Below are 13,382 nucleotides of genomic sequence, written 5' to 3'. Positions count from 1 at the left end.
GGTGCGGGTAGAGTATTTCTTACTCCTGTCTAACTAGGCTTAAAGTTGTGCACAGGATGGGTCGTGGAGTTCGACATAAACCGGAGTAACCTGCAAACGCGCCACATCATTCACGATAAACGACTTGTACTGCTCGACGGGTAATGAAGTTTGGAAGTTTAGTAAGCCATGGAGCTGTCGGAGCTTTTCTTTCTCAATAGCACTCTGAGCGGCCCACTGCGACATCCCATCGGTCATGTATACACCGAGTCCCGTGGGAAAACCTTGGCAAATTGTCGATCATACGCAACATCCATGTATAAATTTTCCGTCATTTTTTCCGGTTGGGGCAGCAATAATGTTACAGTGGGCTAATGATAACAGATCTCATTCAAACAACCCCGCAGCATGGGGAACCCCGCTGTGCAGTTGTAGTGTACGATGGTCGAGTTGATCGGTGAAATGAAGGTGCTGTAGGATATTTAACCGATCGAAGGGCGATTATGGCCTCCAATCCATGACTGTCTCTGTTTTACCTCTCCAACTTGTTGTGAGAGGGCAGCTTGGACTTCTTTTCACTATGACACGATTGATCGCGTTTGCGTCTCTCTTAGCTTACAGCCAAGCCGCAGTCTTCACTTCAGTGGATGTGCCCGGCAATGGCTCCAGGGCGATCTTGAGACCGGATGTATATGGGTACTCTGTGGAGCCTTCCTCAATGGCCCCCTACCTCCAAAGTGACCTAGCATCGACACTCATGAAGAATATCGCCGAAATAATTGGTGTACCGGCTCCAATTCGCGTTGGTGGTAACATTGCCGATCAGACTTTGTTCGTTCCCGAATTGAATGCCCCGTCAATCGCCATCCCCAATGATACCACCGTGGATGTCCTCAAAATAAGCCAAGACTGGTTTAAGGAGTGGACTAAGTATTTTCCCGATGGGACGGATTTCATTTATACATTGAACTTCCGCAATACGTCGGGAACATGGGCCAATACTATTCAACAAGCTGCTGCTGCTATGGAGGTGCTTGGGGACTCTCTGTCACTCTTCGAACTGGGAAATGAGATTGATCATTATATTAGCAAAGGATGGCGAAATTCGAGCTGGGATACGAAACAGTATACGCGACAATGGAAGGAGCTCACGAGTCAGATTTTGACATCAGATTTCTATCAAAATGCCGCACACCAGCCTTCGTTCCAAGCTGCGGTTTTCGCTGATCCTCCTTGGGTTCCTGACCAACAAGACGAAGTAGATGACTTTGACATAATAAACGTCACACGGGCTGGACTGGTCAATCCCGACATAGTCAAATCCTATGCTGTGCACCTCTATCCGCAGTCAACATGTGACGAAGCTCGCCGAGAACGCCTTTCACTTAATCTCCTCTCAAATCATCAGGTCATCTGGACCAACTTGTCACAGTACGTTCCGCAACAGGCAGCAGCTCGCGGAGCTGGAAGTCCTCTGGTCCTGGGTGAAACAAACTCAGCGTCTTGTAGCGGACAGAGCGGGATAAGTGACACATTTGGTGCCGCTCTCTGGGCCACTGATTACGTTCTAACGGCTGCAACCATCGGGATCGAAAAGGTGTATTTTCACTTGGGCCACCAGAGTGAATACTCGGCATTTACTCCATTGCCGTACGAGTACGAAGGTGAAAAGCTCGCTGCCGGTATTCGAGCCAACTTTTACTCACATGTTTTTCTCGCACACGTCTTGGCTACCCGTGACGGACGCCCAAGACAAATAAGTGCTCTTCCATCAGCTAATTCCTCAGACTTTAGCGGATATGCAATTTTCAGCGACAGAAGACGTAGTAGTCTTGAAAAAATGGTGTTCGTCGATTTGGGAGTATGGAACTCAAGCACTGGTCTCGAAAATCCCTCCACCCTATCTGCTACAGACAGTGTCAATGTCTCTTCCGGACAGCGACCCCAACGGCGAGTGCGAGCACACACAACGTGGATACCCGGGACCCAGGTGGAGGTTGTCAGGCTACAGGGGCCAGGGACAAATGCGAAGAGTAAGGTCAACGTTTGCGGAGTCAGCTTTCACCCAGAGACTGGGAAGAAGGTTGGTAAATGTAAACCGGAGGTTACAACGGTACTGGACAATGGTATAGTCGAATTTAAAGTATCCCAGGCCGAGGCAGTCTTGGTACAGTCTACCGAGAATATAGCAGCTGGAGGAGCAAATTGAAGCAAGCCTTCGTCGTTTGATGATCTCGTTGCACTGGTTCTGTGTACAATGCGAGTAGCTTCAATTAAACATGGGTCAATTCCGAATGACGTCCATGCCACAGAACTGACCTGAGTGGGACAAACCCACAGAGCTTGTTCATATAGCTCAATAAGGATGAGAATGACAGTTATGTAGAGATAATAGCGGGCATGACGACAGAACATCTTCTAGCCTATGGTTGGTGGAATAATTGTTAGACCGGAGATGGTCCACCATGCCCAGAATCCATATTCAACAGTTAGCAGACAGCATCAGTCTCCGAAGAAGATGGGCTCTGGTTATGTACAGGCATTATGCCGGAATTACCCAGCGATGGGGAGATCTACCTAACAGCGAATCGTCTAACGATAGGTGATTGTTTTTCTGGCTTTGGCAAGTATTCACACATACCCCATGGACGGCTGCTTGCACCCTAACACATAGGTCTACTGGGTTTGTAGTGTCAATTTCCTCGCGAAGCCGCAAACCATTTAAGACTTCCCGTTCAACATGGCATAATTCGACACTATGAGGCGATGTAATGCTGGGTTTCAGCTCAAACGTCACACTATGCAGCTGTTCCCACCTTCGATACACTGGCTCTCCGTAAGGGAATCGGCGCAGCGGCTCTCCAGTCCTGAGAGTAAGGGTATGTAGTCCTCGAGGAGCCCTTATGTGGAAGAAGATGTCACCGAGTTTTTGTGCTGAGGTATAGTTTAGAACGGGCGAAAGCGGTGCGTGTATGTTTGCTATTCCCAGTTCTAAGTGAATAGAAAGGTGTCGAAGATGACGAAACTGTGTCGCAAGTATAAAGAAAACGTCTTCCGGCTGTGGGACGATTAATTAGTTTGTTAGACATCTAGGGACATATGCGGCTTACCCATTCTCCATTTTGCCGGTTGCAGTCTAATTCGAAATATTCAATATGTGGGCAACGCAGATTAAGAAGCTCCAGGTCAGACGCGGACAATGCTTGGCGATGGAGTCGTGTTCTTGACTGTGCTAGCTGCTCTGGAATCAGTTCACCTGTATGAAGGCACAGATGAGCCAGACTCGTATGGTTCGCAACCGCTTCAATGGAGCATGAGTGGCCTTTTATCTCAAGTTTTGCAAGGCCGTTAAATGATCTTAAAAAACGGTCGATGTCATCAGTGTGCAAAGTGCTTTCTTCATTATACGCAAGGAGTGTGAGATGTTTGAGCGACTGCACATAACCCGTAAGCAAACCCAGATTGTGTAGATCAGGCTGAGGCCCTAGGGTCAACGATGACAATTCCCTCCATTGGAAGGAGTCCCTCCAGTAGGGCCACTCCATATGCCCAATTTGGTATCCATTCAACGATAATTGTTTGAGAGGAGGGAATTTCTCTATTCCAGTGAGGTGAAAATTGGTAATGCTGGGAAACATGAGATGACGTAGTGTACCACTACTCTGCTGATCAACAGTGGTAAGATAGAAGGAGCGTAAATTCGGACAGCCAAAAAAAAGCTTCTGCAGGAAGAGGAGCCTGAAGTTCGATCGTTCATTAACTCCGGCGGCAAGGTCGACTACCGCATGTAGTGATGTTACTGCTGGAAGACTGGGGGGTGCCGTCATAGTCCCATCCACACAAAATAATGCCATGGTTGGTTGGCACGGATGGACTGTCAGAGCTTCAATGAAACTCGGCGGAATGTCTTGGGAGGCACAAAAACTGAACGTACGCTGAGTTAGCAAACATGCGCCACATGCAAATCAAGAGGCAAATTATTGTACTTGACGTTGCGTAGATTTGGTAGCGTACTGACTACGTCCAATACTCTGAGGAGTAATTCTGCCGTTCCCATATGGAAAATAACAACCTCGCGGACATGTCTGCGTGGGCTCTCATTTGAATCCGCTTTCAGGCGACTCAGAAGATTTTCTAAGCTGTTGCCTGGCTTCTGTGGAATGGATTTGTGCAAATCTCTCTTGGTAGGCCGCCGCAGGATGACAGAATGATAAAGCGATGGCTTTGCCCAAGTAGAAAACAGCCTACATACAAGACACACATTAAATAGAGATTGTCGGTGGTAATATCGTAGCTGATTGTCCCCAGATGGTCACTATACTTCCTCCTTTGTGCAGTGAATGCTGATAGACGTACCATCTGAAAGATAATGTACCAGACATCCGGAGGCAGGGTGACGCAGGGTCCTCTCTTCGGTACTGAAGTATCACAAAATACCCCAGGCCCCGAGGAGCCAATGGAACAAACATGATTGGTCATTGTGAATGACAATGGGTCTATAGTTTGCGGGGATTCTAACCCTCATTTATAGTTGTCCAAAGCGGGGTTGTGAGTAGTTTCAACGAGCGGCCGAGGATAATCGTGAAGAGAGGCATCATCTGACTGCGTTATTGAGGGGTACAAAATTGATGTAATAATATATAGTACATAAGCTACACCTACTGCAGGATGACGGATGAGTACATGAGCAGGCTTTCCGGTTTGACACGCGTTTCCGTACGATCATCTAGATTAATCGGTGTAATATCTGGATGGAAAACGTAGATGACCCGTTATGCTGTACACTGGCTGCCAGTATGCCTATATCCGAGATGATTGGGCTTTTTCCCTTTCCTTTGATTTTACTTTGAGGTGCCGGCTCATATCCTCAGTCCTTCGAATAGCTCTGCTGGCCATCCCTGTAGTGTTTTGCCGTCGTCCACATGATCACCTGATAGAACCAAAGTGTGCTCTAACAGACATGCATCATTCCCCATCGATGCGCCGGACATAAGTCGTGACCCAGTTCTCAAGATGCTGCGATCTCCCACACGCAGTTCATGTAACTCGAACTCGCCACGGGAATTCAAGTGACAAACAAGACTTGCATCATCAATGGCGACCCGGTTCCCAATAGTTAGGAGATCTGGCTCTGTGAAATAGATATTCGGGCTACCATTGGCAAACAGGGAGCAATTACGACCGATCCGAGCCCCCATTGAACGGTAATACAGTGCCAAATACCAAGTGCCGGAGAGAAGTTGCAAAATCCCAAGACCACCATAGGAATCCTTTATCAGGGACTCTATGGTGAGATATAGCTGCCATCGTTGGTTATAGCTGCTCTTGTCCCAGTGATATTCACCCTCAAGGCGGCGACCCATTAGGGCCCACTTTGTCGCAACAACAACAGCTAAAGCCAGGAGTGATTGCAACAAGCTACATGTAGACACGGCACTGCAGAATACTGCGTATATGAGAAATGGCCGCCACCAACTGAGCCCGAATATAGGGAGGTTGACTTGCAGCACGCGTCTGAGAACCAGAAGACCTACCAAAGGCGTGACAAGCCAGTAGACTGTGACTAAAATGACGACAATTGTTGAATAGCATACCACCTCGAGCTGACCAAGAACACGATAATTGGCTTTACCCAAGTAGAAAGCACGCCCGAAGGGTCTGGTGGTAGTTTTCAGTGATTTCTCGCTTGCCATGTCACTGGCCACTGGCGCGGGAGAAGGGAAAAGAATTGCGTCTCCTCGTTTGCTCCCGGTCCAAACCGTATCTGATGGATAGATCCCATTCCGTCGCAATAGAGCTCCAGAACCCACCATTGTGCGAGTTCCGACGATTACTCCAGGCTGTAGGACGGCACGATCACCAATCATGGCCCCGTCTCCTATCTCAATACGGTCTTTTCCCAGGCCATCCGATGTCACTAGATGAGACCCGGAGCCGAATACGACGTCATTTCCGATGTCGAGGAGGTCGAAATCTTGGACTGAGGGGAACACACTTGGCCAGTACACCCTTTTCCCGACACGGGCCCCCAAGGCACGCACCACCACGGAGACAAGCTCATAATGGCGACCAACAAGTCGGGTTAAAGTGTGGATATCGCCACGGGGGAGAATGTGAGCTAGAATTGTTGATCGGAGTTTGCGAGGCTGGCTTCTCTCGATGCGCCCTGGTGTGGGTTTTCGACACAGTACATCAAGGAAGCGCTTAATAAAGATCACTGTGAGAAACATAACAATGGGCCCCGCGATTGCCAGGTAAATACGAGCGAGAATATGATACGCAATGCGTTGCGGCTTCGTGAACCAAAGGATCGTCTGATGTACCATATCCTTTCCTGGACGAGGATAGATGACAACGATAGGTAGCAAACCGGCTAACCAAGGCAAGCGTCTTGCGAGGCTAACTAGGAACCCCAAAGGCGCAACCAGCAATAGGGTTAACATCCAATGTGACTCGGGGACCATGGCTGAGAGAGAATCCCAGTTGGATTCATCTGCATCGGCAACCTCCCAGCTAGAGGAGTTTGGCCCAAGGCATGTACCGGGCGCTATATCAGCCCCTGGCGCAACAACGGACTTCAAGCCAACACAGCAATTGGTACCGAGTTTGATAGATTTAAGAAGCATTGACGTATTTCTTTCGACCGCAAATGGACGGCATATGCAATGGTCCAGAATGACATTGTCCCCAAGTTTAATCAAGTCATATTCTCCTAAGGATGCTAGTTCGTGGATAGTCACATTGCGTCCAATAGTGGCTCCTAAAGCTCGGTAATACAGTATTCTCGACCAATTGTATTGGTTGTATAGGCCCTGGTCTCGGTAGTGAGCAGATAATCCCTTGAGGGTAATTTATGTCGTTACCTTGCCACAAACTTGTAGTGCTTTTTGTGTTATCCACCATCGGGTATGATATACGCCCCACATTGGATAAATCCCAGAGCGATATCTCCCGATCACGATCCACTTAAAAAGTATTCCAACAAGGGGAGCGATCAATTGAACTACTATCCGCGAGCCAGCAGCAATGATCACAATATGTAACAGTCTTCCCACAAGCAGTCCTCGGAGGGGAAATCGAAAAGAGGTTTCGGCCATGGCGTGGATGAAAAGGGTCCATTGTAAAGCTTGCTTCATGGGGTAGAACACAGCAATTGGGAGGAGATGGATCAAAAGCAACACGGGGTTCGTCGAGCTATATGTCTCGACGCATCCGGGTAAATCACCGACCATCCCGGTTTGCATTTTTTGCGATATCACCGCCCGTTCAACCACATTGCATAAGGTGCCAAAGTCACTATGTCTGAATAGAAAATCACCAGGTATATGGATATTGAAGTCCCTGCGCAACTGGGAGACCATACGTCCAGCCGTCAGGCTATCGCCACCAGCCGCGAAGAAGTCTGTCTCTGGCGTTACATCGTTTGGCGATAATCTCAAGGCAGTCGCAAATACAGTCTGCACACGGAGTTGTAATTGGGAAAAGTTTCGTCGTGGCTCGTGCTCCCTGAGAGCCACCTCAACTTGCCCAATGTCCACATTCCCATCTTCATCCAATGGAAGGCTCCCCTGGATGAGCTTTACGCTGCTGGGAACAAGATAGCCATGGTGCGCTTCATGTAGATAGGATATTAGGATTTCGCCCGTTAATGCGCAATGCCCCTGGAAAAATAGGATTGCTTCAAGAAATCCGTCGACTTTATTGCGTCGCATCAGTATATCGGGCATCCACTGCTCCTCGGATAGCGAAACATGGAAACCGTCCATCCCCTCCGTGCACCGCTTCTTCGTTATTTTACTGATTAGAGGGGTACTTGGTGAGGGGCATCTGGCCTCGTAGTGACAGTCGGACGGTAACGTTGAATCCGCCAGCTTCTCCAACTGCAGCCGCGTACTCATCCCGATCCGTTGTATCTTGTTGTTTGACTTTGGTATACCATTCATGTAGACAAGAACCATTGGCCATTTAGACTGGGATAGCTGGGCTTGCAATGCTTTATGCAGTTGACGAATGTCCGGCCGTTTGCTCTTTGGGGGGCAGACAATGACAACCCCGACCACTTCCTGCAGTACTTCATGTGGCACTGGGAAGGCTAGTGTCTCCTGGATACGTCCAAAAATGATGGATTTTGGATCCCTTGAGGCCGAAAAGATCGCATCTTCCACCTCGACGGGCGAGATGATTTCGCCTCCACGATTGATCACTTCTTTGCTACGGCCGGTAATATAAAGGTACCCATCCTCGTCAACGTACCCAAGGTCACCTGTATTGAACCATCCATCTTTGTTGAATGCCTTTCGATCATATCCATCGGGGGTTAGGTATCCCTCAAAAACGGGTGTCCCTCTGACACAGATATTCCCTATCACACCTGGGTGCGCAGGGTGCGAGAAATCCGGATTTTCCATAATAGCTAACTCCGGACCTACACCAATACCCGACGTCCCCGGGCGTTCCAACCTATAGTTCAACGGAGGAGCAGATATTGGTGCGCATTCAGTCATTCCATAACTAGGAAACACGGCGCACTTAAACGTTTCATTGAGCTGATTTGCTAGAGCCGGAGGTATACCAGCACCAGCGTTGCAGATTAACTGGATTGAGCTTTGTCGAACTGCGTCAGGGTGGTACTGGGACTCTGCCAGGATCATTTGATGCATTGTTGGAGTAGCATAATACCATGTTGGATGCCATTGCGAAATCACGTCCCAGAAAGTAGACGGATCAAATGAAGAGCAACATATGACTGCTCCGCCGGCTAATATATTTGCAAATAAACTACGCATAAGCCCTCCACTGTTTAATGTCAGCAACCTGTTCGTAGTTCCGCGTGAATGTGCGGGCATACACGTGATGGAGCGGCATCATATTTAGACACCGGTCCTTAGCTGTCAGCCCGAGTGACTCGATCGTGAACGCGGTTCCTGCCAGCAAGTTATATGTTGTGATCGGGACAAGCTTCTTAGCCCCAGTACTCCCACTAGTGAAGAGAATAATTGCCACATCATCTGGCACGTTGTGAGTAGTTGCCGCGTGATTTGAAATGCGATGTGGTGAGGGACAGCGGATACTGAATGTTAGATCTGGGCGCGGGATTACAGTAAAGACAACCATGCTAGAATTAGTATGGAATCTGTGTGCGTCAGTTTCAAGCATCAAGATGGCATCAGGCTGCGTCTGATCCAAATCAGCGTTCAGTTGCTCTGGTGTCGCGCCTGTGGAAAGCGGCACTAATGTGTAGTATGTAGAAACACACAAGCATGCCAGTGCCATAAATGGACCGTTAGGCAGCATGACAGCAACACGAGGCTTGCCATGTTGAGAAGTCCCCAGTCCCAGATCAAAGGCGTCGATGAAATTGTGAATCAACCCATGAGAGGCTTTTTTCCGGGTGTTAATATCAATAATAGCCGGCCTATTGGGATCATTTCCAAGCACCAACTCGCCCACCGAAGGAATGGCTTGCTTGACTAGCCTTTCTAATAGTTGTATTGACCCCCGGAGACTTTGTTGTTTGGGGGTCTTTCTATCTCCAGGCAAAGCTTTCAATACAGCATGATAGCAGAGGATGAGTTCAACCACAGGCAACTTCCCGTGGTTGCCATTAAAAAATCCAAGTAGTCGTTGGACTGAGTCGGCGCTATTTGCATGTTGCCGTAGCTCGCGCAATTTTTGCCTGACCTCCCTAAGTTGATATGTGTTGTTAGGCACCCACGTATTTCTCCGGTGCAGATTGGGGAACGAACTCTATATATTGAACCTTCATCACGCAGAGTATTGATGCATCAATAATCCAGTTTTGTTGACAAATACGATGGAGTTATTGGAAAGTATTCAGTTTCCCCAGTGTTGTGGATATGACGGGGATACTGGAGAATTTATGAGTCCCCTCTGTAATCTTCTATAAAGACCCACATCCTCCAGCCCGGAGGCATACTAGGCAGTCCGTGACCCTTGCTCATGAAAGAAAATTTGCATTGGTTGTTCTTTTTTTAGACTCTGGTGATTGCCTATGGGGTACTAGTACGCCGTATGTATCCTATAAACAGGACATAAACTCGACCAATCTTCTCAACAGAGCAAAATATCTTAAAGATAGCGCCGCTGGAGAAGGAAGTCAGAGCTCTGTGCAGCGGATGCATCCTCGGTATCTTGTAACACTCCCCTACGTGCCCCCCTTGGCGATGTCAAATAACAAAAGCGTTCCTGATGCACCCTCGGTATCTTGTAACACTCCCCTACGTGTCCCCATGGCGATGCCAAATAGCAAAAGCGTTCTCGATGCATCCTCGCTTAGCAAGATCAGAACGCATGATAATTCTCTTAAGATCGGCGCAATTCGTCGTTTCCCCGCTGGGTACCTATTCTCCATTTCGTGCGGAGCAAAAGCTGAGAGGCTGGCTATTTCTAAAACGAGTAATGATCTAGTTCATCGGCATTAAGGTCGGCGAGCCTACTGATTTGGCTGTTGGCCATTGTGCAACTGGGGAGCAGCCACCTAGAATTATGTGCTTTTATTCCACATACTTGGCTTTCTTTTCTTTCCTTTTTTTAGTCTGAGTTCACCACTACTCTGTGCCTAGCCAAGCATATCTGGCCTAGTTGTCCTATTGCTTCATCAGACTCCAGGGATTATACCGCATGACAGGTATAAACGGAAAGTTGACTAGTTATCAAGGCACCTGTACGCTTGCTTCTATCTTTCTAGGGGCGTTTGACGGCGGTGGGAATGGTTTTGTGGACTTGGCGTAGTCATTTTACGATGAGTGATCGGCGAGCGGACAAGCCCAGAAGGCGAGTGGTCGGTTAGGATGAGAGCGGGAAGGATGTGCTTCTGGCATCAGATTGGGCTCTTAGAATACACTAGGCGCGGAGGTTGAGTATTCTAGCGCACAACGTGTCAGGCTACTGTCATCGCACACCTATCCCAAGCCCTGGCTGTTGCTGCGCCATTCTTGGCGTCGATCCGATAGAGGATAGGTAAACGGCACTTATCTCAATTTCCGTGCCATCTATGAATGCCAACCCCTCTGGACGAAGCCTTCGACTTTCTGGTGACAAACCTTCTTGCTGTTGCTAATCACGTTTCGTATTCTGCTCCGGCAGCTAGAGAGTGGCTGATATTGTTCCGTTTACCCTGAGAAAGGTAGTTCCGACACTTTACCGGCGCATTTGCCCCTATTATGGGGACATATTCTCTGTCTAAAGTGCTTCTAGCCCTTGCAACGATCTATAATCAACAATGTTACAGCATGTTAGATGATCTTTGCACTGTATTGCGTGTGCTCATGCATGATAACATTCTCAAAAGATTGCGAGTAAAACAATATCGAAACAAGGAAGACTATTCGAGGCTGCAAATTAATGCAGCCTACTTGACCGGGACTATAGGAAAATGATCACAATATTGCGGGGTTCTTGGGCGCTTTGACAGTAGGGCCATGTCCTCTCATGTTCGAAGTGTAACCATTTCCGCAGGCTGTACCTATTATCTGTAATCTCCATCCATGTATTTGTGTATCGAATCTCTCCATTAAGCATATACCCACTCAATGAATTTTTTGTGGCTTTCCTTGATGTTCTTCGGTTTTTAAGGTTGGACGGAATACTCTCCGAAGCTTATGCTCGGCTGCTTGCGGAATGTCTTCGTAGCCGCCGCCGGTGGCACCGGCACCGAGCCCTTCCTCCACATTGCTTGATACATCTCCAATTGTTTCTGCATTATCAAAAACCAGTCTTAATGTTATACGATAATACAGATGAATATAGTTTCCGATGTTCGACTCGGAAGACATACCGTCCAAACCGACATGTCGTCAGTACTTCGTCCACAAGTCCTGTTTCCAGCGACATTACACCGTAACGTCAGTTGACGACCAGCCATTGCTGTACGGCGAAATATCATCCTTCACACATAAACCCGACCTGATCCTGCACGCCGGTAGTGACAAGCATGGTCCTGTCATCGCCATGTGCAAATTTCCCAAATTCTCGAGTGTCTTGAAGGTCGGCCTCGGAGGTCCGGATAATGTCTGTGCAACCAAATGGGAAGATATGACCAAAGAGAACGTCGGTGGCTCGGAATATCGGTGGTCTACAACACTGCGAGGATTCCCTGATTCCAGCGAGCGAAGGAAACAGCTCGTGTGGAAACGCACGCAACATGTCACTGCAGATGGCGTGAAGGCATCCAGACTGAGCAGTCGAAACTACAAGCTTTTGGATGAGGCGGGTCATATTCTAGCGGTATTTACAAGCAATAGGACATATAAAAAATGCGGGAAGTTGCAGTTAAATGTTAACTACGGCGAAGACTTCGACACGATGGTGTTCATAACTTGCTTGGGCTTATACGAGAAGGCTAGGCGAAGGAAGAATAAAAGTGCAGGAGGGGGAGGAGGCGGTGCACCATAACGACGCATTTCTGATATAGTTCTCTTGGAATTAATCAGACACATATCAATGTTACATGGGGTGCAACCCTAATCAGTCCATCATTGCATTTGGTTGTACAAGGGATTAAACCAGGCCATAGTATGAGGGAACCAGATCGGCCTAGCAGACCAAATTCATCATTCCATGGAATATTTAATTTGTAATATAGTGGTGAAACCAATAAAATACTGACATCAGTGCATCGCCATCATTTCGCGTTGAAGGGGATTCATTCGCGGAGGTACTGGGGAGGCACCAAAATAGGTGGAGCCGGCCATACTGCAAACGTCATGTACTTTCGGGACTCCTCCCCGTAGACTGCATATAAAGCTTTGAGTCCTACATGGGATGAGTAGCTCTATTATCTCAGAATCAGTTTCTGGAAACAATTGTATTATTTCCATACCGTTCGTCATCTTGTTTTTAGACATCCCATCCTCCAGCGACAATGCCGGTCCGAGAAATCACCACGTTAGTCCCACTTTTGTCACGGTAATAGAATTGTATTAATCAGATGATTAGAATGGATGAATTTCGGGAGGTCATAGACAAAGATACTCCCAGTGTTTTCGACTTCTGCGCGGATTCGTGTGCCTCCTGCAAGAGGATTTCGCCCAACTTTGATCATCTGGCGGAGGCCACTCAAGGGCCAGATTTCTACAAAGTGAATGTCGATACGCTACCTGATGCGGCAGTCGAAGTCGGAATATATAACATGCCCACATTCATGGCTTTCAAAGGCGGTGCAAAAATGGAGGAGCTGATCGGCGGGCAGCCGGAAAGACTAGAGGCTCTCGTTCAGAGAGCAGCGCAGATGCATCACTAAGCGCATTCCTGATAATGGTGGCTAAGCCATTGTGCACTTTTCCTGATGTCCAGATGTATGGTTTAGATAATATGGCATATGAACAAGTCTCCCCCATCCTATTGCTTCTTTCCCCCGATCTACAAGCCCCAACCTAGTCGAG

The 13,382-nt window shown here is 48.0% G+C and overlaps 5 protein-coding genes across 5 annotated transcripts; 4 read left to right on the top strand and 1 right to left on the bottom strand.

The window, feature by feature from the left end:
* Positions 1 to 6: 6 nt before the first annotated feature.
* Positions 7 to 461, top strand: BDV59DRAFT_184709 (uncharacterized protein). The gene has a single exon (XM_073690730.1). The coding sequence runs from the start codon at positions 236 to 238 to the stop codon at positions 431 to 433; it is 198 nt and encodes a 65-aa protein (XP_073545058.1). The 5' UTR covers positions 7 to 235; the 3' UTR covers positions 434 to 461.
* Positions 462 to 559: 98 nt separating this feature from the next.
* BDV59DRAFT_204478 (glycosyl hydrolase family 79 C-terminal domain-containing protein) lies at positions 560 to 2,188 on the top strand (the record flags this gene model as incomplete). The annotated part of the gene is made up of 1 exon (XM_073694474.1): positions 560 to 2,188. One exon carries the CDS (start codon positions 560 to 562, stop codon positions 2,186 to 2,188), a length of 1,629 nt encoding a protein of 542 aa, XP_073545057.1.
* Positions 2,189 to 4,695: 2,507 nt separating this feature from the next.
* Positions 4,696 to 9,629, bottom strand: BDV59DRAFT_209777 (uncharacterized protein; the record flags this gene model as incomplete). The annotated part of the gene is made up of 5 exons (XM_073695452.1): positions 4,696 to 6,791; positions 6,843 to 8,725; positions 8,759 to 8,775; positions 8,828 to 9,509; positions 9,569 to 9,629. 5 exons carry the CDS (start codon positions 9,627 to 9,629, stop codon positions 4,839 to 4,841), a joined length of 4,596 nt encoding a protein of 1,531 aa, XP_073545056.1. The 3' UTR covers positions 4,696 to 4,838.
* A 2,054-nt stretch (positions 9,630 to 11,683) lies between these two features.
* On the top strand, positions 11,684 to 12,541 carry BDV59DRAFT_96004 (uncharacterized protein). The gene has a single exon (XM_073697402.1). It carries the CDS (start codon positions 11,755 to 11,757, stop codon positions 12,391 to 12,393), a length of 639 nt encoding a protein of 212 aa, XP_073545055.1. The 5' UTR covers positions 11,684 to 11,754; the 3' UTR covers positions 12,394 to 12,541.
* Positions 12,542 to 12,862: 321 nt separating this feature from the next.
* Positions 12,863 to 13,240, top strand: BDV59DRAFT_204476 (thioredoxin family protein; the record flags this gene model as incomplete). The annotated part of the gene is made up of 2 exons (XM_073694473.1): positions 12,863 to 12,885; positions 12,937 to 13,240. The coding sequence occupies 2 exons, from the start codon at positions 12,863 to 12,865 to the stop codon at positions 13,238 to 13,240; spliced, it is 327 nt and encodes a 108-aa protein (XP_073545054.1).
* Between the last annotated feature and the right edge of the window lie 142 nt (positions 13,241 to 13,382).

Source organism: Aspergillus ambiguus (genome assembly GCF_047715705.1).
Source record: "Aspergillus ambiguus strain CBS 117.58 unplaced genomic scaffold BDV59scaffold_33, whole genome shotgun sequence".
Taxonomy (NCBI): Eukaryota; Fungi; Ascomycota; class Eurotiomycetes; order Eurotiales; family Aspergillaceae; genus Aspergillus; species Aspergillus ambiguus.
The sequence above is the reverse complement of the archived record's forward strand: the minus strand, read 5'-3'. Positions and strand labels throughout refer to the sequence as shown.